The sequence below is a fragment of the Ammospiza nelsoni genome, chromosome 2, assembly GCF_027579445.1.
Source record: "Ammospiza nelsoni isolate bAmmNel1 chromosome 2, bAmmNel1.pri, whole genome shotgun sequence".
Taxonomy (NCBI): domain Eukaryota; kingdom Metazoa; phylum Chordata; class Aves; order Passeriformes; family Passerellidae; genus Ammospiza; species Ammospiza nelsoni.
In genome coordinates, this window is record NC_080634.1 from 4,682,872 (window position 1) to 4,705,266 (window position 22,395).

At 47.8% G+C, this 22,395-nt stretch overlaps 1 protein-coding gene across 7 annotated transcripts in view; it reads right to left on the bottom strand.

Annotated features, from left to right (window-relative positions):
* Positions 1–22,375, bottom strand: part of RCSD1 (RCSD domain containing 1) — a 37,779-nt gene extending 15,404 nt beyond the window's left edge. For 2 of the 7 annotated variants that reach the window (XM_059493459.1, XM_059493455.1), the window contains exons 1-3: positions 21,224–22,375; positions 17,782–17,963; positions 14,558–15,724 (exon numbers count right to left, since the gene is read on the bottom strand). In XM_059493459.1, the coding sequence (XP_059349442.1) occupies positions 14,558–14,563 (6 nt within the window). In that variant the 5' untranslated portion in view covers positions 14,564–15,724; positions 17,782–17,963; positions 21,224–22,375. Of the gene's footprint in view, positions 1–14,557; positions 16,213–17,781; positions 17,964–21,223 lie in introns of those variants that run through there. The other 5 variants (XM_059493453.1, XM_059493457.1, XM_059493456.1 and 2 more) reach the window with 5 other exon arrangements.
* Positions 22,376–22,395: the final 20 nt, after the last annotated feature.

The following is a 22,395-nucleotide window of genomic DNA, read 5'->3' on the forward strand; positions in this document are numbered from 1 at the left end:
AGTGGCTGCAGCTGTGGCTCTGTGATACCTCCTAGCCAGCCCTGTCCATCACTGTGTCAGTGCAGCCTGCAGCACCTTGGGAAGCAAGGCCAAGGCTCCCACCTGCCTTTCCTACCATTTACTGTACAGCAGGGGTGATGTTTACTGTGCTGTGCTCCACCAGAACAAAAGGTACCCTGTGAGCCACCTCTGCACCTTCCTCTGGTGGGGCCAGGCTAGCCCTGAGAACTCAGTGAGCATTTACAGCATTACCACAGTTACTTCCCAGGATATTCCAAGAATATCTTGCAGGTCTTTCAAATGTATCCTAAACACTACCAAAAAAATAATACTTTTCTACTTCTATCTTTCTGCAATATTTTCTTTGATCAGCCTTTACCAGATGCTAAACACCTCCATTTCACAATCCCAATGAGAATTTTGTGAGCTTTATGAATGGCAGCATGCAGAGTCCTCATCCTTTCCCCCCAAGCTGCCATCAGATGGCTGAGCAAAAAGCAATAACTGGTCTCAGTGTGCCATGGGCCTCTCACTGCTAGAATGCAGGAGTGAAACATCATAGAAAACTGGGCAAAGAAAGTAAGATTTCTACTTCAAAGATACAAGCATAATTCAGGAACTGATACCTGGCCATAAAATCTGGTTATGAAAGAGAGTAAAGGTTTTTTGAGGAGTATAATGATGACCCCAGCAGGCTCTGCAGAATTCTTGGCTGCTGTTTGCCAGGACTGGCATTTTGAAGGTTGTGCAAACAGGTTTCTAGTTTGATTTACAACAAAAGGAGTTAATTTCTCATATGAGAGTGTACACAACCGTGCAGGACCACTGCACATCCAAGATAAAGCTTCATCTACATTGTGAAGCCTCAGCCAAGGCAGAGGAAGCCTCCACATCTGGTTGTTGTCACATGCAACAGATTCATTCCTGCAGCTTTGGGGAAAGCAATCTGTGAATTATATTGTGAATGCTGGAGTTTGGGCTCCAGATTTCTGAACACTCTAAAAAAACAACAGGACCTCAGATTAGGTTTGGGATTAGTCTGAGCTCCTGGCCCCAAAGTTGGGTTTTAGATTCCTCTGACCCAGCCACACATCTCTTCTGTACATATCTCTACAGAGCTGCAGATTGTGGTTTCCTGAGACAAGGGACTGCTCGTTAATTGAGAAGTGTCAACTAAGTAAAGAAATATTGGACATGGAAGTTTTGGAGGCAGTCAGGAGAAGGTAAGGAGTCCTTCAAGGCAGTCAGTGTTGCTAGAACCCAGAGATCCCTAGCAACTCTCCTCAGTTCCCTCTGAAAACAGCACCTCTCACAGCAGCCCTAACAAAGATTCAGCTAAAACTCCTGAAATGCAAATGGCAGGAAAACACATCAGGTTTTCTCTTGAATTCTTTCTTTTTGAAATATTTTCAGTGGAGAGCAAGCTTCTTGCCTGAGGGTAAATCACTGCTGGCCTTTCTCTCAGAGTCTATTGAATAAGTCAGCCACAAGAACAACACAGAAGTATGACATTCCTTCTCAGAGTGGCACCCAGGTCAACCTTATCCCACCACAGCTAAGTGAATATAGGATGAGTGTGTGCCTGGCCTCAACTGCAAGGCTATTGCACAGCTATAATGAGGGTGATAACAAGGAAGGAGCTCTGACCATAACCCAGGGCAGAACACTATGAGGAATGTGGACTACAAGGGATTGTTTGTGTTTTAAGAGAAAGGGCAGAAAAAGTCCACTTTACATAAAATATGTAAAAATATGTAACACTTCCCTGAGTTTGGAAAGAGTTTGCTTTAGGGCAACATTCTTCTCAAGACTTGCAGTGATCTGGTCTTGATTTTCTCATTCTGAGAGTTCCCTTGTGAAGTGCTGCCATCTTGGCACTCGGGGTCAAGCACTGCCCAAAGGGTAACGTGAGGATATTCCAGCTCAGCAGCTTCCATCCAGAAGACTGCAAGAAAATCTCTCAAATGCCTCACTTGAAAATTACAGAGGGTTGGATCTGCCATATTTAAAGGCTAACCACAGCAAGATTTGGGGATTGGGTAGAGGCTGGTAAGTAGCCCAAAACTAGTAAAGGGACAAATGTTTATCAAAGGATGAAGCACTGTGTTGAACTTATCCACTACACTGTAAATAAATGGTTTGTGTACTCCCAGCCTTGCCTACTGAAAGGAGAGGGGAAACTCCTGATGGCTTTCCATCCTTTAGGGGTTTGATGTACCCAGGTCTATTTGTCCCTATGTGGTACCAATAGCCCAGGTGTGCTGGGCCATGGGGACCACTGGGTGGTGGCTGGAGTGAGATGCTGTGGTGTCAGCAGAGCCAGGCAGTGCCAGGCAGGAGGACACAGGCAGAGGACAGCAGCCAGTGCCAGACACGCAGGAGAGGAGCTGTGTCCCTCACAACTGAATTAGAGGAAACATCTGCAGACATTGGGAAATTTGATGAGGTGAATAAAATCTACCTTCTGTTTCAGAGAGGGACTACAATGAAAATTAAATGAGACAATCATTATTTTAAGCAAGTTGCTCTTTCCTTTTGCCATGGTAGGTATGTACCTCTCAGGAGTGTCTGGCCTGTGCTTGCCAAGCTCTGTCTGGAGAGATTAGGAAAGGCAACAAGAGTCATTGTGAAAGGCACAAGTGAGATCTTGAGTCTCCCTTTTGGCACTGAGAATATTTGGCAATTGCCTGGTGCCTGCATGTTCCCAACACTGCATGGGCTGATTAATCTCAGCAGCATTACCTCAAAGCACTGTCAGGAGCATGTGCTCAGAGGGCAATGTATGGCTTGTACACTTCAATGCCTGCACAGCTACTGCTGCACACCCCCAGAACTGGTCCTGAGGCAAGCAGGGTTTCACCTGTCAGGAGAGCACTCAGGTGACCAGGCAGGTGTGTGAGGTCTCCTCTGCCCCAGCAAACCTTGAATTCTTTCCTACATGTTGGAATGGCTTAAACAAGCAGGCTGCCAAGTGCTTGCCCTAAACCCTGGATTAAAACCCATCCCTTGCTGGGCAGACCAAAGGGTTTGAAGCCCAGACTCTCAAAGAACAGCACAGAGCCCAGGCTTCCTGAGCAAGTGTCTTATTGCTCCTGGCAAAGGCTGCCAAGAGTGGTTTGATCCAGCACCACCATGACCAAAAGAGGCAGTGAACTGCAGCACCTGGTCCCTGGTGGGCAGGGTGCCTGTGCAGGGGCAGCATGTGTGAAACCTCAGCCTGTGCCCTGCAGAGACACAGGCAGCTCTTGGCTCTGCTGTGCCCTGAGCAGGAAAAGGCACCTGCCTGTTCAGCCATGGCTCTCTGTGCAGTGGATGGCAAACCAGTTAAAATCAATCATGTAAATAAATTATTTTGTGCGCGTTCCTTTGGGAATCCGTGACTGAGGTGACCACAGAAACCTCCAGCAAAACACGGGTGCCACTGTTTCCTTTTCTGCAAAAAGGGCTTTTTGTGAGATGCCTGATCCTGTTTGCCATGCTCAGAGTATTCTAATGGGAAAAGGAGTGCTGGGAAGAGATGAGGACGTGGGACAGGGGGAATGTAACAGGGACCCAAGGACAGGTCAAACAAGGCAAATCCAGGCTTGTCCAGAAGCAGCATCCCAGGCACTGGTTAAGTTTTAATATAGAGCAAGCAGGTGCCCAGTGAACTGGAGGAACCTACAGGACCAGGGAGTGACTGCAAGATATGGATTGCAGCCTTGCCATTCTGCATTTGTCCTGTAGTTGATCTATGACCTGAGAATTCCCCTCAGCTACTCAAAAATCCAGGAAAGAATTTTAGTGCAACAGCTAAAATGAAATTGGGTCCCAGAGGACAGAATGCTCAAGAGGAAAGACACAAAAGGTACTCAAGAAAGGACAAGGTGACTCCTATTGCAGGGAGAAGACAGGAGGTTGGGATGGGAGATAGGAAGGTGAAATAAAAGGCTGTTAAGTACCAGTGAGACCTGAGGGGGAGAGGCTGTGGGACATACAGTAAAAAGAGATCATCATCATCAGGACTATTTGGTTTGTAAGATACATAACAACATTTGCCTGCAGACAGTGACAAGGAAAAACAGGAGGGCTAAGCAGAGAAGCAAAAATCTACATTGCCAGCCAGGCCAGCTGCCTACAGACAAGGTGCCCAGGGTGTCCAAGAGAGCAGGGAAAACACAGAAGCCTCACTAAGGAGTGCAGTGCATTCAAGGAGGAACGGCCTCCGCCTTTCCTGTCGCAGGGCCCTGCGTCTGCAATTGCCTCACAACAAGCCCAGCACAGCTGCTCACAGCCAGGCCCAGCAGCAACATGGAAATCATTCCAGGCAGCAGGAAAAGGATCCTGGATAAAGCTGATATCTGGCTGGATGTGGTCATACCCAGCCACACAAGTGGAAAAAGAGGGAAAATCTGTGAGGCTGTGCCCACACAGGGAGCATGGCAGCCTTTCCCTGGAGAGGCTCCATGTAAGGGGGCTCTCCTGCCACCTGAAGCAGCACAGCTTCAGAAATGCACTATGCTGGGTTTTGAGCCCAGACACAGCACACAGGGCTCTCTCTTTGACTCTTGGGGGTGCACTGCTGTCTCTGTTCAGAGGCTGAACTATTTAAGACGATACAGCTTCAAGGAATAAAAAAGAAGTACAGAACTATTGAAAAGTTGGTAGTTTACTGTGTGGCTTCTGTAGGTGAAAATGCATTGCAAACCATCAGACTACAGCTCTACCACTGCAAACTGGAGCTCAGCCATCAGCAACCTTAAGCACTGAGACACAAAAAACAAATAGCTGAACACAGATCTCCACAGCTGACTGACTACACTAGGAGACTAAATTAATACACCTCTTCCCTTTATGAAGTCCTGGAAACTCAGTGTCTTGCTATTTCCTTCAAGTTAATATACTTGTTTTAAAAATACTGGTTTTATTTATCTGGAACAAACAGTTTCTAAAAAAAAGGTTTTTTTTTTCTCATGTGGCCGTAAAAGAATGGTGTTGATGCTGCAGAGCTCTTCTCTTGCTTCAAGTGAACAACAGGGACACATTTGAAGCAATTGTCCATCAAGCTTACCACATCTCTAAGTCTCTTGGGGGAAACAGCTTATGCTGCTTAAATGGGAGTGCTATCAGTAAGCCAGAAGCTTGCAGCAGATACACTGAGCATTCCTATTATTTGAGGTTAGGAAAATTCAGATTGGGATGCTGAAAATAAAGTCCCTTGCTCTGGAATGCCCTGTCAAATACAGCCCTCAGCTCTTCACTTAAAGGAGGCCACAATGAAGGAGGAAATGGCCTCAAGCTGCCCCCCAGGAGAGGTTTAGATAGGATGTTAGGAAACATTTCTTCACTGAAAGGGTTGATCAAGCACTGGAACAGGCTCCCAGGGAAGTGATGGAGCCACCATCCCTAAGGACATGGATATGTGGCACTTAGGGATTTGTTTTAGTGGTGGGCTTTGCAGGGCTGGGTTAATGGTTGGACTTGATAAACTTACAGGTCTTTTCCAATCTAGATGATTCTGTGATTAACCTGGCAGCAGGATTTCAGTGTCATCTGAGAGCTAATGCACCACTTCCTTAAGTAATGGAAGATCCCCCTCTCCTTCAAGCAGCACTTCTTTTAATTTCTCCAAAATTAAATTAGGTGAACACCTACACAGTTTTCAGCTTAGTTCAGGAAGACATCTGGGTTTTCTGGTATGTCAGGCAGGATATGGATATAAAGTCCTGTCATGAATTCCTTCTCTCCATCTGATGGGAGCCCTGTAGCAATAAATACTGTCTGAAAGCTTGGTGATACAACAGACATGAGCTATAGCAGATATCTAAACTGCACATAATATGCTTGAAGGGGGGGAATGGGTTATTTCTCAGAAATCATTCATTGAATAAATAAGTTGATGAGGTTGTGTTGTTTTAAGAATCCACAGACACTCCCAATGTGGAATTGCTCCGCTGGAGCCAAGGGCTGATCTGTACCCTGGCAGGGTGATGCTGATGTCCTGATTTACAGCTGACAACAGCTGTTAGCAAGATGTTGCTCTGGCTGGCCTGGAGAGCATTGCTTCCCCTGTGTCTTCAGCAGCTTGTCCAGGCAGCCTCTGGGACGTGTCCTGGAGACTTCCAAAGGCTGCTTCCAAAGGCTCCATGGCTGGAGGGGCGTGCTGGCAGCTCTGATGAAGAGCAGTGGTGGCCACTGTGAGATGTAGCTGCTTTCCTGGTGAGCTGCCTTCACCAGCTGCTTGTACAGAGCTCTGCTCCTGGCCAGGGTTTCCCTCAGGATCCTTCTCAGCTTCCCAGTGCTTCCCTTCCAGACATCTGTTTTTCTTAATGGTCTGGGAACTGTACACAGCTTGTCAAGCTCCCCCAAATTAATTGGTGCCTCTCTGTGTGTGCTTCCAGGCCTTCTTCTGGGGAGCTCTTGCTGCACTAGGAGAGTAAGGGGTGAGCTAATGGAGGAGCAACCAGCAAAACCTCCCAGGCTGCCCACAGGGCAGGAGACAGAAAATAATGTGGTCTGTAGGGCAAGTGCTCTGCTCTCACGTGAGCAAGGAACTCTAGGCTAAGACACAGAGTGGAGAGATGGCCAGGAAGGCTGGACTTGCATGTGCATTACTTCAGTGGGGAAAGAAAAGCATAGACCATGTTTATCATATTGTGCCTTGAAATAAATCATTATTTTATGCCATCTCAGCCATGGTGCTCCTTTAAGTGCCTTGCTGTAGCTTCAGACATGAGGGAAGGCTACACCCTGCTCTCACCTGCAAACCCTTGGGAGACCCTTGGGCAGCTGCTCTGTCCCATTGCTGAGCCAATGGAACAGCCCCTGCAGCAGAAAAGGTCTCAACCCAATGGATCTTCTCCCTTGGTTGCCTCACAAGGGGTCAGGAAAAAAAAAAAAAAGATGACTTTCAACACGAGGAGGCTCAGACTCAAGATGGGATGGGGGGAGGGATTGCTCTTTGCCTAATAAGTGGTTAAAGAGGATGAACTTTAAGCAAGTGCATATACAAAAGGCATAAATTATCTAATCCGAAGCTATTCAGAAGGTTAAATTAGAAACTGAAGTCACTGAACTGTCAAAGAAGGTGCACAGAGAATGCAAGATGCAGGGACAGTTCAAAATACTTCTGATAAATGCTGTAAGTAGAGTGTGGTACCTGCCATTTAAACTCAGTTAGAGACAGCCTAGCTGGAGCAGCACAGGGATTCAAACTCCTCTCAATTTATCAGGCTTGGAACAGAAAATCAGAAGGGTAAATGAGCCTACACAGAACTTCCAACTACAGAGGCTTCCAGACTCATCAGTTAGGGCTGCGCTATCTTTGTAACACATTGCTATTAAATTAGGTCTACACTGGATACAGGCAGGACAGAGAAGGAGGTTCATATTTATCTAAGCCAGGAATTTAGTCTAAAAAGGTACACAGATATGGAGTGGAGGAAAGTGATAGCAAGCACTCTGCTGGCAGCCAGCTTGAGGTGTGAGTGCTGAGCTGTACCCACAGAGATGCCTTGTTAGCTGGACCCTGGAGGGCTCAGTGGCCCCAGTGGCACTGAGGACCTGGGGCTGCAAGGCTGCTTTCCCACCCCTTGGCTTCATCCAGAGTCTCCAGCCTGCAAGAGTCCTGAAAACTGGCCCAAACACTGGGGAAATGAACCCAGGCAGCTGTAATTTGCTGTTATGTTTGAACGTGCCTGAGTTTTCAGCCCAGTCTGGATTGGCCATAATGATGCATTGGAAATTTAGTCTTTTCCACAGGTCAACAACTCATCTATACCCTAAGGAAAATGCACCAAGCAACTCCTGAGCTGCAGCTTGGCCTTTGACATAGATTATTTTTTGGTGATGTGAAGAAGATAATGATCTCTGCTTCTGATTAAAACTGCTCATAAAGTTCTCCCAAAATGCTTTAACAGAGAAACCCAGTGTTCATAAGAGATTTGAAACACTCTACCCCTACATCAGTGCTCCATTTCTTTTACCTGCTGGCTGATTGGACCCTCTACATGTTCTTTCTCTCTGGCAAGAAGAGAAATTAAAGTTCCTTCAACCTCAGGCACAATTTCCCCAGGCTCAAGGTGGGCCACTGGAACCAGGTGTCCACGAAGTGTGGGCTCAGTGCCTGCACAACTCTTGCTCAGTGAGTGAATCAGCACTAGGAAGCTCTGGCCAGCAAGGCCCTGAATTCACAGGTGTTGAGAAGAAAAATTAAATTCAATTTTTGATCTCTGGAATCACTGGAATGATCCAGTAAAGTCCTGATGTGAGTGGAAAAGGCAACTTTGCATTGAGCTGGGAGATGAAAGACACAGTGCTAGGATTGTTTCTCTTTTGTAGGACTAACCAGTGTGTTCAGGAATCCATCCCTTTCCTTCCACTCTGTGCTCTTCACAGACTGTCTGGAGTATCACGTTTGCTTGCACAGAGAGCCCCTCTGCCTCTAACTGGGAATGAACACCTTCAAACTGGGAATGAACGCCTTCAAACTGGGAATGAACGCCTTCAAACTGGGAATGAACGCCTTCAAACTGGGAATGCAAACCCTGGCTTCTCACAGAGGGACAGTGTCAACAACTCCATGCCCCTTGTAAAAACTGAATGGGAAACCAAATTAGACTGTGCACATTTCACAAGTTAAACGTGCCCTCACTGCAAGGCCCAAGGGGTGACATTCCTGGGAAGCCTGGCACACCAGCTCGAGTGTGTGTCTATGAAAACAGGGCATCTGTTTTCATCTGAACTTACATCAGGAGAAACATGGCACAACAGTTTCATCTGAACTTACATCAGGAGAAACATGGCACTTTCAGCAGAAAGTATTTCAAGATGATTGACTTGAGTAAGCCATGACTGCTGCGGTAGTATGCAGTTTTAAAGGATAAAGAAACCCATTCTAAAAACAGGAAGAAAGAATAAAAATAAAATTGGTTTTGTGTTTTACACAGGCAATAAAATTACCATTCCTAGACTCTAGCAGATGTGATGCCAATTTATTTTGACCTGAGCTTCCCACAGGCAGAAGTTTGCTGGGCTTGAACAGTGCACTGCAGCAGGGAGGGATCATAAACACTTTTTGGGCCTGATGCTCAATAGCCACTGGTTTCTCCCAGCAGCCCACACGTGCTGCAGAAACAGCACAGTGCTGTCCCTCTGGTGGCCCTATCAGTACCACTGAATACAACTGAAGATTGCTTCTTATCTTTCTGCCACTCAGTCCAGTCTATTTTTGAATCATTCATGGGAAAAAGATTTTCTACTACATTTGGTTTCCACTACGCTACTCCAAACCATGCCAGACCTCACTGTTAGAAATCTTTCCTGCTATTTGGTGAGATATAAATCTTTCCTTTAATTGGATCCCATTATTGCCAGGCATACTGCTTTTTCTCATGCACTAACAAATTCTGTTTCCTCTGTGCTAACAGTGTTACAGTATTGTCCTCAGTCTTCCTGCAAAGCCACACTGACTTGTTCAACTCCAAACTTCTGAGGCAGAATTCCCTCTCCTTTGCATTTTTATGCACTAGAAGTCACTGGTCTGGACTTGGATAGCACCTGGGTGTTATCACAATTGCCACAGGCTTTCCAAACCACACACATTAATTCTCTGTGCATTTGAGAAGCCTGGGATGAACAGGAGCTTTGTTGAAGCTGGCAGTAGTAAACCAATATCCTTTGTAGATTAGGCACCAGTCATCCACACTGACCAAAACCCTGCGTGCATCTCATCAGAAAGGGTAAACAGGTGTATTTGCATATGCAAAAATAACAGCTTACAAGTTTTCTACCTCTTCTATAGGTGAGGGAACTTAGGGCAAACTACTACGTATAGGGTTTGAGCTCTTTTAAAATCTGGTGATGAATAATGAAGGAAAAGCCATGCGTGTGAATATGCTGTAAACCTGGCAAGGGAGGAGCGGGTCTTTGTTTGCAGAAGACTTCCAAAAACACCTTCAGCAAGTGATGTGCGTCAATCTGACAAGAATTTGGTGTAGCCTCTTTTCCTGTCTTTCAGAAAAGTGGCACTAATGGGGCAGATAAGGCTTATCCTTACAGATAAGCCTTACAGGACCCAGATACTGGTGGTAAGATATAAAGATACAACTCATATTTGATGTAAAGGCATTTCTGGCATGAGATTGCACAGCTGGATGAATTGTGACCTGCATGAAGTAACTGAAATCCATGCCTAGGTGAGACTGTGGGAATGAGTGCCCCATGCCTCTGTCACAATGAGGTGTGAAGCAACTCTGCAGTAAGTGTGTAATAACAACTTCTCCTTACACAACAGCTCTGCTGTCCCTAGACCACATTCAGGGCCTGCTGCCCTGTCAGCAAAGCACCAAACAACGTCCTCCAAAGAGGTTTCCTTGCTGCTGGGTTCAGCTGCCAGCTCAGATCCCAAATTCAGGCTGTAGAGCTGCTGTTTCAGGAAAAGGAGCCTCCACCTCTCTAAAACACCTCTGTTAACCGACCAAAGTGGAAATGAACAGGGCTGGTTCATTTCCATGATAAAAGCCAGCAAGTTTCCAAGCAGCATCTATTGATAAAGCAGTGCTGATGTTTTGCCCTGTTCTCCAGATAAGCAGCTCCTGGGAATGTATGGGAAGGTATGCATGATATGCTGCCCAACTGCAAAGCATCCTGCCAATTACACTGTGGAGCACAGGACAGAAGGCGTTTCCAAAATGCTGTCACCATGGCTTGGGAAACTCAGGCAACCAAACTGGGGAGTGGGGAGAGGTTCAGAAGAATTCTCCCTCTTGGTGACACCAGGAAAAGCCTTAATTCCATTTATTCTGGGGTCTCTGCTAGGGGGAAGAAAGGGCTGCAGCACAGCCCATGGGGTTTGGTTTAGCTGTTTCCTGCCCTTTGAGAGGGAGGCCTCCAGTCACAGGGATGTGGAAGTCTGGCAAACCAGATCCTTTCCAGGACTCTGCTGCAGACATTTACTGTCAAGCAGGTCCCAAATCTGCCCAGACCTGAGGGGTAAAATGGGGTCATATAATACCTCTCCGAATTTACTTAAATACTCTTCCCTTTACTTTTACAGACACACTGCACAAATGTGTCATTTTGATGGGTTTGGGAAGAAACACTGAAAACAATCTGTATTTGAGGTTGAACCATTCTATTAAGCAAAAAGAAAAAAAAATAGAAGATGGGAAAAAGAACACTTTAACTTTTGGAATGAAAGCCAATCATCAGAGCTTCCTGAGAAAGGGATATTGCTTCCTGCCAGAGCTAACCATGGTGTAATGCCTGTTCATAATCTCAGCTCCACAGCTGCAGGGTGGGCAGAGACCTCTCTCAGCCCAGCTCCCCTCCTGTCCTGCTGCTCTGGGGACCAGGAGGGTCACAGATTTCAGCCCCCTCACCTGCACAGTACCCATTCCTGCATCCCCTCCAGGTCAGTCCCTTGGGTGACATCTCCTCAGTGCAGTATTCCTAAGGACAGGGTGAGTGCTGCCCAGGAGGCTGCCCAGAAGTGTGAAGTGAGCAGAGAACTGCCCTCAGCCTTGGAAAAGCTTTCCCTCTGCTGGGTCAGTGCACCAACAGGAAAAATGGAGATCTAGCAGGAGTAGGTGCTGAAAAGAGACAATGGAGATGTCACAGAATTAAATGACATCTGTTGGAAGGCATAAAGAAGGGGGGAGCCTTCCCAAAATACACCTGGCTGCTGCACCCCTGCACCTTAGGAACCCATTACACTACAGGGAGCCACTCAAGTGAAATTCACTCTGGGATTGTTTCCCTTTGCTGTGCAAGCAAAGTTCAAGAGTCTCTAAGCTCCCAAGCCCCTACAGAGAGGCTGGGAAGAGGAATGCCATGACTGCTGTGGAATATGGGCTGCAGAAAGCCACAAGCACTTTCAGTGGATGCCTTAACTCACAACTCACAACATCTGCAGCAAGGTTTGGGAACCCACAAGCCATGGGAATTAGCTTGGGCCAAATCTGAAGATGTAAACTAACAAACCAACACAAAAATTTCTAATACTTTCTGTATCATAAGTGCAAAGAATGTTTCATGGCTGCTTTTCTTTACAAGTGGCTTAGCTTTCCCCACTGCAGTTTTACACATTTTAGATATGACCTCATGTTAACAATCTGTGGTATAAACTTCATTATTTCTTTTCATCTGCCATAACACTGGAAAGAAAATTGATTGTCAAATCTATTTTGCATCAAGAAGATGGGCCAAAAAAAACCCCAAACAACAAAACAAAACACTGATGATCAACAGACACAAAATTACGTGAACTGCAAGGGCAGGGTTTTGCTGCCTTTAAGAAAGAGATCCCAGCTATCTTGCTTCTGTGGGTTTTTCAAAACTAGGGTCTTCCTGCCAGGGACGTGATGGAAATCAGCTGGCTAGGTCAGCCCTCTGCCCTTTTCCTCCTAATGCTGGTAATCCTCATGTGTCCCATTAGAGCAAAGAGCTTGCCAGTTGTGCCAGCAGGAAAGCAGGGAGCAGCTCTGCCTGCCACTGATGAAGCAAACAGGGAAATGACAGGACCCCTCTTGTTCCTGCTGCACAGGATCATTAAATCTGGTTTTAAAGCAAAAAGTCTGTGGTGAGCCTCTGTGTCCTGCCTGGGAAAAGCCCTCAGGAAGAAGCAGAGAAGAGAATCAGCTGGTGAGAAATCAAGCTCTTGCTCTTGGCTCTATTTTAATCTAATATCTTCTTAACTTTGGGATATTAAACACCTTTTTGGAGGCTTGGGGCAAGACCAAGCACGCTACTTATAAAATATCTTGGACATTGAGATGTTTTAAATATAAGAATGGATTCAGCAATCTACAGAGGACCAAAAAACCCAAGTAACACGAGGAAAGTTGGGAAATAGCAATCTACAGATGATAAAAATAAACCAGGTAACACAAGGAAAAGATGGGAAATAGAAGTAAAGAGACAGAATCAAGAGCAGGGAGCTCTTAGGTCAAATACTTCAGAGAAGCTTCCTGGCCACCTGACCTTCCACATGTGTCACCAAAAAGGAAATGGCAGGTGTGTTCCTTTCTACTCAACAGACAACGGAAGATACTTGAGGGGCGCAATCCTTTGTGTGTAGAGAGAAGAGGGGGTGAGGGAGAGTGTCCTCAGCTTGCCAAAATACCTGTTTCAGCCCTAAATTATAACAAATTAGGAGCTCAATTCCCCCTCCCCTCTGAAACATGAAAGGATACTACAGTGAGAAAGAATAAAACAAGTGTTAACAGTGACTGACCTAGGCTCTGTCAAACCTGAAAACCCTTGTAAAGCCAAACATTTGTCATGTCACGTAAGTAGCCTGTGCTGAGCTGGTTCCACCACTGCTTGATCCTTCTACACCCCAAAATCTGTTTAGATTATTCAGCTGAGGACATTTTTTGTAACAAACACACCTGAACAGGCCAAATGTTTAACCCTTGCCTGTGGGGCAGGGCAGCACAGATAACCAGGACGGTGATGGTAGCACCTGGGTGTTATCACAATTGCCCAGCTGAGTTATGCACTGGAATTCTTCAAAGAAAAACTGAAGTGGTGCTTGAAGCACACTGTTCCCTGGCTCTGCTGAGTGTCCCCTGCTATTGGGGCTGCATCCATGCAGAAAAAGGCTTATCTGGGAAGATAATATAAAGTGTTTAGTAAGGTCTCTGTTCAGCAGAGAGAAATACCAAATGTCCCCTTTCATAATTTGAGGTTTTGCCAATGTTGTAATCACCTTTCTATTTCCTGTGCCCCTCCTAAAAACAAATATTCCTTTTCCCTTGCCACTTTAAAAGACTGAAAAGCTCACAAATCCAGCCTGACATGAGCAAAGCAAACACCACCATTCCCATTTTAAATGAATGGGAGGGGAGGCAGAGGGAGGTGAACTGCCTTGCCCAGGAGGGTGTAATACAGGAGAAGGCTTGAACATAAACCCCAGTCCTGTGCCCACCCTGAGACATGAGATCCAGCTCTCCTGGAGCCCAGGGTACACAGAGAAAAAGGGACAGAAAACCCTCTGGGGGTGTGCTACTCATCTACCTCGCTCAAGCACAGGCTCTCGGGTCGCCTTCCCTGTCCCAAAATGTTCTACTGAAAGCAAAATGAGACCTCCCAATCCACCTGGGACAGGAGCCACACACAGCTGGGGGTGTGAATCACAAGTGCTGCTGCACGGGTGGGAAAGGAACCAACCCCAAGGAGCTTGGAAAGTTTGTTCTCTTATGCCCCAATTTTTAATAACTCCTTAAAACCTCCTTTCAAAATAATACCTTTTAAAATCTAACACAGCTAGAGATAATGTTAGAGATCTAACACATTTAGAGACCAATAAGTAAATGGCAACTTTTCCTCGTTCCCCTTTCACAGAGGTAATTTCTTCCCAAACCATGCCCCTGCTTTCCAAATCTGGATTAAAACCTGCAAAAGAGTCTGAGGTGCACGACAGGAGTCGGGGTGGGAGGAAAGAGACCTTTATCTGAACCCCAGCAAAAAGATATTTTGAAGCTGCCTTCAGGGAGAAATTGCTTTGCAAGGTGGAGCTAAAGCAGATCGCGGAGCCAGTCACAAGCTAGTGGAAATAAAAAAAAGTTTTCTTTACCTCCATGTCCTGCAAGAAGAGAGGTGTCCTCGGGGCAATCCTTCTTCCCCACCCCTTTCCCTGTTATCTGTGGGAAAAGTTCAGGAGAGGCAGAGCAGAGCGCGGAGGGCTGGGAGATCCCAGCTGCTGCTCAGCCCGAGCGGACAGACGGACAGACAGAGCCCGGCCAGTGGCCCTGCGCTGCGAACAAGGAAGAAGGGCGGGTGGGTGAGAGGAAGGGAGGGAGGGACGGGAGGGGAGGGGGAGGCAAGGCAATCAGGGTTTAAATTTAGACACAAATCTAAACAGATACTGTCCTTCCCGGAGCGCCGGGCTCGGGAGACAACAAGCAACAAGCTGGGGGACACCGCGTGTGCATTTCCTCTCTCCCTTTTTTTGTCTCCTCCTTCTTATTTTCTATCACCTTATCTTTACTCCCCTCCCACCCCTCCGTTTAGTCTCTATTTCTCTTCACTGCTTGCAGTTCCTGCCCTGCTATCTCTGCTTTGATCTCTGCTGTCCACACTTCCCTCTCCCAGGGTCTCTTGCCTGTTTGTTTGTGAGGGGAGAATCCCTTTCCTTCTAACTGCAGCTTTCCTTTCTCTTCCTCCTTTTCAGTAATTTCACTCGGCAATGAACTGTATTTAAAAGGCAGAACAGGAGGAGAGCAAGGGTGATTATGGGGCTTGGGTAGAATTTAAGGCGTTGTCCTGGTGTGTGGCCGGGACTCCCAGGAAGGACAAATATCTGCTGGGTGATCCCGCAGGGAGAGGACAGGGCTGAATCGTGGGCACTGGCAGGGGGTGCCCATGCAGGGCTGGCACTGTCCAGCTGTAAAGCAGGACCAGCTCTTTCTGCCTTGAATTTGTCTCTCACACCACCAGGTCGGAAGGTGCGGGTTGTTCTCCTCTCCCTTCACAGGGATGGACAGACTTGTGCACTGAAGTGAGACGCTCCCGTGGTGGTAGAGAAATTCAGATGGGGAAAAACAAAGCTCCGGGATGTTTTTGCTGCAGTTTCCCTTTCCGCGCTGATCACAGCGTTGTAAACCGGACATCTCTTTTAGCAACTGTTTTCATGTGCTCCTTCTCAAAGAATTTCAGTCCCCACCTCTCGAGAGCAGGGCGGTGCAGAGGAATTTGGAAACGCTCCCTTTGTCTTCTGCTGGCTTCCTCGCCCTGAGTGCAGCTGCAAAGTGACACAATGTCATATCGTCATTTTGGCACGGTACCTCGGGGGCCGAGGAGAGCTAAAGCATGTTTTCTAGAAGGGATGCATGCTTCTCCTTTGCAGTGTTTCACAAGTCCCTGCTGGCTGTGGCTGAAAACGCTCCAGCGAGGATTTAAATGTGAGCATCATGATACCCCAGCTCCCTGTTACTGAGAGTGGTTCTCCCAGTGCAGTTAACTGTTGCTGTCCTGCATGCTGCAAGACTCCTGTGGAATTTGCAGATTGAAATTGTGGTCCAATTATCTCCTAGATTCAATATACAATAGTCACTCTGTCCTCGGCCAAAAGAATGATAGGCTGAGTTGTTACAATCTGGAGATTGGGCAAGAGGACTAATTAATCTTCTGTTGTTGAAACACTGGATTAGATGAAACCCCTCTGCTGTAAGCAACCACAAGATGCTCCAACTGTAGATATAAGAAACTAAAATCTTAAATAAATATGAAAATGGAACTACCACTTGTTTGGAAATCCTATTGATTTCTTCAAGTCCTGACAATGATACATTAGGACAGGTAATAGAAACTGAACTGAGAAACAGGGTTGAGGCAGGGAGGGCAGGATTCTTCTACTGCCCATGCTTTGCCTGCTGTGGGACAGCAGGAGGATTTCAAGCTGAGGGATTTCACTGGACATGGGTCACAAGTGTTGTTTTCTAGATATCTGCCATGTAGCACACCATCAGTGACACCTCCCATAACTGTTTCCTGCTGCTCAGAGGCTCTTTCAGTATTTTCTTTCTGCATTCAGGGGCTCTGCTGTGCAGAGGAAACCATTTGCTTAGGTGTACAGAAAAGGAAACTGCTAGGGAGAGGCAGTATCACTTCACCCATATTAGTAAAGCAAAAGCTGTTGCAGCTGCCCCACCACAATTCTTCACTCCATTTATTTCTGCCTCTAAGTATCTTGCCACAAAGCAAACCTTTTCTGCCTGCTGGATTCCCATTGCTCTGGGCATGGCATGCAGTACTCAGAGCGTTTTTATAATTTTGTCTGTACTTTTGACACTTTTCCATGCTAAATCTTCCTTCCTGAAGGAGCAAGGGATGAATGCACAGAGATATGGTGTCTGTTTTTCTCCAGACAGGAAGACATGAGGTGTGGATTTGTTTTCCTCTCTCTTGTTTCTGGACTGAAAACCACTAGAAAATTTGAACAAACAACCCACATGCCTTAGCTGCAAGACCTCTGAAAAAAATCTTATTAAGGGAGGTTCTACAGAGAAACTGGGTGTTGCACATGATGTGCATTTGCAAGTATTTGGAGGTATCTTCCAGTATGACTCTTTGCATCCTTCTGTATATCCCTGCTTACAAACCTGGGATGTAGCAGTGTCTATGAGACTAACTTGTTCTTATATCCAAAAAAAAAAGTTCCACATCTGTTCTGCTCTGCAGGAAAAAAAAAAAAAAAAATCATCACTAGTGCCATTAAAACAGGCTCTGGGGGGAAATTTCATTTGACTGAGAAAACGCTGCAGTTGTGGCCCCCTGGATTTTGCAGCTTCCTGTCTGATTCTTTTCAAGACATGTGAGGCCAACACAGCAGGTTTGCTTCAGAAGAAATGAATGGCACTCCTGCTACAGGCAGCACATGGGGGAGAGGTGCAAGGAACTCCTTCATCCTGGCATTCCTTCAAAACAGGTGGTGTAAGGGGTTCTGCCATGCTTGGAAACACCATGGGCAACATTTGCTGGCTTCTTGCATTATTAAGGATGGAGAATGGAGCCTCTGCAAGGTGCTCAGAGGGAGCAACAAAAAGGATGTGCAGAGACATGGCAATGCTTTATTCAAAAATCAGTTAGTTAAAAGTGCACTGGAGTGCATCTGAAATTTTGTCTCTGGCATTGGTGTCCATGCAGTTATCTCATTTGGGTGTGTCTGCCAAATCCGGCAAGGTATGTTTGTCAGGGTGGTGGGAGAGCAAAGGGTGGAGGGAGCTGTGGGTTCCTGCAGGACAGATTGCAATTCTGTGCTTTGTTAAGACATTTGTTGAGAGTTTTAGTAGAGCTCACCTGTCAGTGCCAGTTTCTGAGGTTGTTCTGTCCAGCTCTCTGCCTGGCCTTGGCTGCTGTTACCCACATCCTTTCCTGGAATTCACACCACTAACCAGCAGCTGTTTCTATATTGGGCTTTTGACCTCCTGAAAATGGGGTTTCAACCCTTTCTGTTCCCACTCAAGCAGCTCAATTCTCAACTGAAAAATAAAAAAAAAAGGGGAGGGATAAGATAACCACCAAAGAAACAACATTTGCATTTCAAAGATCAATCAGCTCGAAAAGCCAACATCCTGTTTTGGGTTGCCTTTACACATCAGGTCTGTCACTTGGCAGCCCGACAGGAAGCGAACGTGAGCAGCGTTTTTCTATGGGAAACTCGCTTTTCGAGCCCCCCCTTTGCTGAGCGCGCCCCGAGCTGCCTGCCCGGGGCGCTCGGCGCTGAAACAACGCCGCGGCCGCGGAGCCTCGCCCTCTGCTTCGGGGGCTTATCAGCAGATAATGAAATGAACTCCTCAGTGCCACTGACATTGCTGTGCTCGGGTCTGCAGCTGCAGGGAAGCGCTGCTGAGAGCACGGACACACGGACACACACACACGTGTGCCAGGCTCTCTGCACCCCTGGGAACTGATGTCAGCGGGAAAGTCCCGGTACCAAAGGGAGTTAAATCGAAGGATGTGGTTATAAAGTGGCTCTCACTAAGCTGAATTGGAATGTGAGTTTGTGTCTTTTTCGTGCTGGCCACCTAAAAAAGTAGGCGGTAGAGACAAACTGAAAAATTGATCAACTTGACATGTTCCTGACTGTCAGCTGGTGCCCAAGTGCTAACATCGTGGTTCAGACTAACCAGGCTTCTTAATTAGGGCTTCCTAATTGCCAGTTCTGGAAAAGCCTTCCTAAAAGCCTGTCCCTCAGCAGAGTAAAGTTAAAAAATGGTGCATGGCACAAGGAGAATTTCACCTTGTAATAATGAGATCACAGCGAGGTGGATCACCCTGGGCCCACCAGGGGCTGGGGGGTGGTGTTCAGATAATTGGTGTCATCGCTTGCAGCACCTGAATGTTTTTGGAGAGCTCTTCTTTCTCCTGATCTGCTTGGCTTCAGAGACCAAACTGAGCTGGGGTGTTAAGAGGCATGGCTGCATCCCATTGTACTCATATAGTGATGGGACAAATATTATCAGCATGAGCCACTGACAGCTTGCTTCCAGACTGAGCAATTCCTCTATGGTTACTAGTTTTAGTACTCCAGGCTCAATATAAACCAACAAAACCAATCAGAACATGGCTGCTGACACAATTCTGGGTGTATGTGCTGGTTTTGATGTTCTCAGGCCAGTCCTACTGCCCATCTCTCAGTGTCCCAGAAAGCAGCACCCCAAGCAGTGGCCATCACCAGCAGCTTCCTCAGCCTGCAGCCCCAGCTCTGACTGAACAGGATTGTCTGACTGACAATGGACCAATATTTCTGTCCCTAACAGGTCGTGCTCAGAGGAAGCTTGCCTTGCCACTGCCTGTGTGGTGGCTGTCAAAAATGTAAAAGTACTTTTGGCTGAGCACCAGGCCAGCGCTGTAATAACTTTACCTATCTTCTAAAAAATACACCAAAGAAGGAGTCACAAGCTGAATTCCCAAGCAAGGTAATTCAGGAAGTTTGAGGGTGAGAACAAATAAATGTCTTATTTGTCTGTGCTGTGTGCCACCTGTAGCAGCAGCAGGGCTGACACCTCTTCAGGACAGAATCTAACCAACATTTTTAGAAACAATTTGCATGGTGGGTCTCATGTGGCACCAAGCACTGGCACTTCAAAGCACTGAGTGCTTCAGCTTTTGCCAGAGCTGACTCACAGGTCAGTCTCCTCTGCCACAGGCGAGTGACTTTAATCACCCCGGCAAGTGACTTTAATCACCCTGGCTGGCATTTGGACGGGAGAGCTGCCCTGGCTGGGGAATGAGCGCTGCACACAGCGAGCCTGCACAGCCCCCAAGGGTTATCTGGGCACAGAAAGGTTCCTGTGCACGGACAGACTGCCTGACCGAGACAGGAAGCCTGGACCAGAGCACAGCCAGGCTGTGTCTGAGCAGAAACCGTGCCCAGCCCGTGCAGCAACCAGAGAGAGCTGGCTGGGGAAAAGCAGCTCTGAAGAGGGCCGACAAAACATGACACAAGGCAGGATGGAAACCTTGCCCACTTTCTGACTAAAATACATCTCCTCCAGGGACACAGCCTGAAGCCCATCACATATAAAACACACTGAAATTAAGATCATTCCATGAACTCACCTTGGAGGAAGGATATCTCCATTTATGGTGAGATATTGCTGTCTATTTACTGGCTTTTAAATGCAGTGAGGCACATGATTTGGAAAGGAGAACTAGTAGTGCCTACCAATACTTTCTTGACCCTGTTATGCAAGGATGCTGAGAGCCCCTAGACAATACTGCAGCACAAGAGAGAGAATCCTTCTCCTTTCTCTGAGATCTAACTGAGGAAGTGAGAGAGCCTAGTGGCTGCACATCAGGGGTTTGGAGCATCATTTTTTTCTTTTTTTTTTGCCCTATGAAAATTTCAGTTTCTCCTGAGCATCTCCAGGAGAAGGCAGCAGCAGGAGGCTCCATGTATCTTTGAGAGGAGGCAGGGATTTCTAACCATGGAGGACAGCAGGGATCTCTAACCATGCTCTGCAGGCAAGGAGTATACTGGAGGAAAAATTATTTTGTTCTGCCTGTACAGGACAGCAGATAAACAGCAGGGAATGGATGGGTGGTGTATTTTCCTTGGTGAATTCAGCCCAACAGGATGATCCATCTGGGCTGCTATAAGCTGTGGGTGCTGTGGGGCACCTGGGGGTCACAGAGCAAGTTAATTTGGTTTTCTCAGTGCTACACTGCTGTTTACATAGCGTGGACATACTTGGATCCAGGTGGAAATACAAAAACCCACCATCTTTTAGGACCACTTGAAACAAGTCTCAGTATTACCCCAGTTTAAAGCATCTCTTAATACAGACCTTTATAAGGTTACTGAGCACAAAGTGAGTGATAAAATAAGCTAAGTGTTTATTTGGGTAAGTAATGATTGGAAAAAGCCTTCATTGGAAGGTGGAATGGTGTTCAACTGACAAACCCAAGCCTTACAGAGGCAAGGGCTCTGACATACACCCTGCAGTGTGCAAGAGGTAACACCTGGGCTCTGCCCAGTGGCAAATCATTCTGGGGTTTTGTGGCCCAAAACAGATAGTCCTTGCTGTGATATATCCCTGTGATTAAAGGATAAGGTTTTCCCAAGGGAAGGCTGGGCCTCAAACACCTGTGGTGGCACAGAACCAGCCTTTGAGGCTGATTTAGCAGTGGGCAGGGATAGTGGGGCTGAAGGACTGTAGAATGAGAGAATTATTATGGCTGGAAAAGAACTTCAGGATCCCCGAGCCCACCTGTTAACCCGGCACCCCGTGCTCACCATTAAAGCGTGTCCTCAAGCGCCATCTCCGCGCGGGTTTTGGACACTTGCAGGATGGGACAGACTTCCCCAGGCACACAAAGCAGGGGCGATGCCGGGGGCCGGCTGCTGCCATGGCCTGTTCAGTGTCACTCTGACCACGCAGAACGGGAGGTGTCGGAGCGGGGGGCCTGGCTCGGCACAGGCGGGAGCCGTCGGGACATGTCCGTGACATTTCGGGACACAGCAGGGACATCGCGGGACATCTCCGGGAGCCGCGTCCCGCCAGCGGCCCCCGCAGGCCAGCGGGAGCGCTGCCGCCACCTTCCCTTCTTCCCGCGCCGGCGCTCCAGGGAAACGGGATCGTGAGGGGATTCTGTGGGACGGGGCCAGCGCGGTAAGGTCCGAGCAGGCCAACAGTGGCACCCTTGCCTGGAGCAGGAGTAGCGTGGGCAGCAGGAGCAGGGCAGGGATTGTCCCTCTGTACACGAACGCTGTGTCCAGTTCTGGGCTCTCACTTCGGAAAAGGCCTTGAGGGGTTGGAGCGCGAGTGCTGTGAGAAAGCCCTGAGGGAGCTGGGGGTGTTGAATCTGGAGAGAAGGAGGCTCGGGGGGACCTCACTGCTCTACAGCCCCCCGAAAGCACGGTGTGCCCAGGGGGACTTTGGTCTCTGCTCCCAGGGAACGAGGGACACGATGGGAGCACACGGCCTCAAGCTGTGCCGAGGAGGTTCAGGCTGGACATTCAGAGGAATTTCTTCACAGAAAGAGTGATTATTCATTGGGATGGGCTGCTCGCTGGAGGTGCCCAGGGAAGGGCTGGCGGTGTCACTCGGTGCCGTGCTCCGGGGCACTCGGCAGTGCTGGGTCGCAGCTCGGACTCGGCGATTTTGGGGTCTTTTCCATCAGTTCGGTGACGCAGAGCTGGGCTCCCATTGGCTGCCGGGCCGCCGGTGACTCCGCCCCCTCCCGGGCCGCGCGCTCGCGGTTGTTTACATCGTCTGCGCTCATTGCCCCGCCTCCAGCGGCTCTCATTGGCTGAGGACGGCCGATCTCGCAAGTCTATTGGCTGACAGCGGGGGTGGTGGCTCTTCATTCCCGAGGTCGTCGCTCATTGGTTTGGGGGGGTGGGCGGCGCCGCTCCCATTGGTGAGGCAGGGCGAGGCTCCGCCCCTCCCGGCCGGTGGGCAGGCG